This window comes from Olea europaea, unplaced genomic scaffold (genome assembly GCF_002742605.1).
Source record: "Olea europaea var. sylvestris unplaced genomic scaffold, O_europaea_v1 scaffold2553, whole genome shotgun sequence".
Classification (NCBI taxonomy): domain Eukaryota; kingdom Viridiplantae; phylum Streptophyta; class Magnoliopsida; order Lamiales; family Oleaceae; genus Olea; species Olea europaea.
In genome coordinates, this window is record NW_019243807.1 from 38,188 (window position 1) to 40,810 (window position 2,623).

Here is a 2,623-nt window from a genome sequence, read left to right on the forward strand (position 1 = left end):
TTGTGAAACTTTGTTATTTTCATCCATCTATGGTAATTGTGCATCACTGATAATTTTTTTATTTGCATTTCCACATTCATTTTCCAAGTATTGTCGTATCTGATTTTATTACATAATTGTCAAGGGCATTTAAAAGTCGGATTAAAAGATGGTTAAGTAAAAATTAGTGTGAGGGTTAAATTTTGTAATTGGACCAGGTTAGTGTGGTTCTCTACAAATTTCAACTGTCTGTAATGTTCCTAATGGCATTTTTTATTTGCCATGACGTTATCTTATTTCATGCTGAGATTGTAGTTTATAAACTCAAGTAAATCCTTCTTGCTGTAAAATTAAAGCAAATAAAGACCTGAAGATCTCTGTTTTTTTATGTTCCTAGAATTTTCATCATTACCAATCATTATCTCACTTGATCCAAAATGTCATATAGCTTCAAGTTTTATGCTTCTTTGCAGGTGGTGACGCTGTGGTATAGGGCACCAGAAATATTACTTGGATCACGTCACTATTCTACTCCTGTTGATGTGTGGTCAGTTGGCTGTATATTTGCTGAAATGGTGAACCGGCGGCCATTGTTTCCTGGGGACTCTGAGATTGACGAACTGTTTAGGATTTTCAGGTGCTAATTCTTTCCATACTATGATTTCTACTCTGCAATCATCTCCTCTTTTTGGATAGCTATAAGCCCCTTGATGGGAGATTTCTTTGACTATTGCTATTTTGTTTTCTCTACTGTGTCCCTCGGATAACCCTATTTTCATATACTTCTCCTGTTTATGTTTGTCGATAATCTTCTTTTGTCCACATTTTACCTTTCCTTTCCCTTTGGGGATGAGGGTGTGAGTTGGAGATGATTTTTAAGGAAACATTTCTTTATCTGAAATCATATGATTTATTTATTGTCTTTTAAAGTTTCCATATTTTGTAATGAAGAGTTATGGGCACCCCAAATGAAGATACTTGGCCTGGAGTGTCTTCACTGCCTGATTTCAAATCTGCATTTCCAAAGTGGCCTCGTAAGGTAATTGAAGTTGGCATTAAGTTATATAGTTTCCTTACCTAATGTATGAAATATCCAGGATTCATCAGATGATATTAAATGATTTGCTCGATTTTCTAGGATATTGCAGCTGTCGTCCCGAATCTTGATGCCGCTGGTCTTGATCTCCTTGTTGTAAGTTCAGATTATTTTCTATGACTCATCAAGAACATTTCACAATAGATGCAAGTTCTATGAATGGATTCTAACATGATTTTTCTGCAAAATTGAATGTTACTTTTAGCATATTTGGGTTGGCTTAGAGAAAAGTATCAAAACTCGTACTTTTTCTCTGATAGAAAAAGGGACAGATGTTTGTGTTGCTAATTCACTGTGTCATTTCTATTACAGAAAATGCTCTCTTTGGATCCCAGCAGAAGAATCACTGCGAGAAGTGCCCTTGAGCATGAGTACTTCAAGGATATAATTGTCCCCTAATTCCAGCACCACTCGTCTTCGTGGTAATGTATATTGTGGAATCTTTCAGGCATTATTCTATCTGATACGCGTGGTCTGTAGGTGAAAATTTCTGGTTTTGATTCTCGTGAACACAAATTCAACTATTATCTAAGTGCACGAGGCACAAGAATCCTGGAATTCATATTGTTACGTTTCCTGTGATTGGTTTCATATTTTTCCTGTTTCAAGTTTCAGTTTGATGGAAGACATATTATCTTCTTTTTAATAGATTGGTTTTTTGTGCTGCTTATTGATTTTAATATACCATATTTGGAATCAGGAGAGCACTTAAGAACTCAAGCCTTTGGCCTTAGAGGGCATTTTTCATTCCCCCTGTCGGTCCTTAGTGGCCTTTCGGTGAATGTTCTTTCTCGATTGTAGTTTCTAACTTCTTATAAAAAGCCGAAGGGGTTGGTATTGTTCATACAACGGTATACTAATCCCATTTTATTGCAGATGATGTATTTTTATTATTATTATTTTTTTAATCTTCATGTGAATCACAAATAAGACCGCATATCCATTTTGACACGCAACATTTCTCTTCGGCCTTTCCAAACTCTTTCTTCCCAAAATTTCCGGCGTTGTTCTATTAAATTAGTTGTTGTAGATTTTCCAAAAGAGCTATGGGAGATCTATGTGCGTGGCTAATATCTCTCTCTCTCTCTCTCTCTGTTTTTTTTTTTTTGGGAAATAAATGTCCAAACGACACAGAAATTCTACATATAGTTTTCACCTTATCGCCACGTAACTCTATTATTTTTGAAAAAAATATCGGTGATTGGTTTAAGAATAGGCGAGCTTGCGAAAGAAAGAGAAAGCATGAGAATCCTCAACTGAAAAGTCTGATGCATGAAGTGCAACCTCATTTTATACTTCATTCTGATTAACGTTTAAGGATATTCAGTTTAACAGGTTTATATTTAGTAGTGCTTATGCTATATGTTTTTTATGCTTGTATTTGTTTTAATTTTTCATCTCATTTGTATTTTTGGTGCATGTATTTGTTTTAGCTTTGATCTCAGTTTTAATATGTATTAAGATTTTGTCGAAAATAAAAATCTTCGAACAGTGTGGAGAGATGGCACTGTGCGGAGTTCAGCAGTTCGGAGAGATCAGTTGATCTCT

The 2,623-nt window shown here is 35.1% G+C and overlaps 1 protein-coding gene across 1 annotated transcript; it reads left to right on the forward strand.

The window, feature by feature from the left end:
• Nucleotides 1-364: 364 nt before the first annotated feature.
• LOC111382713 (cell division control protein 2 homolog A-like) lies at nucleotides 365-1,723 on the forward strand. The gene is made up of 4 exons (XM_023006755.1): nucleotides 365-616; nucleotides 931-1,018; nucleotides 1,118-1,171; nucleotides 1,388-1,723. The coding sequence occupies exons 1-4, from the start codon at nucleotides 417-419 to the stop codon at nucleotides 1,472-1,474; spliced, it is 429 nt and encodes a 142-aa protein (XP_022862523.1). The 5' UTR covers nucleotides 365-416; the 3' UTR covers nucleotides 1,475-1,723.
• Nucleotides 1,724-2,623: the final 900 nt, after the last annotated feature.

Excerpts from the sequence above, each read along its gene's own strand:
- LOC111382713 (XM_023006755.1), top strand. The coding sequence starts at position 417 with ATGTCATATAGCTTCAAGTTTTATGCTTCTTTGCAGGTGGTGACGCTG. Across the intron at positions 1,019-1,117 it reads TTCCAAAGTGGCCTCGTAAG|GATATTGCAGCTGTCGTCCC; the intron begins GTAATTGAAGTT and ends TCGATTTTCTAG. Across the intron at positions 1,172-1,387 it reads CTGGTCTTGATCTCCTTGTT|AAAATGCTCTCTTTGGATCC; the intron begins GTAAGTTCAGAT and ends TTTCTATTACAG.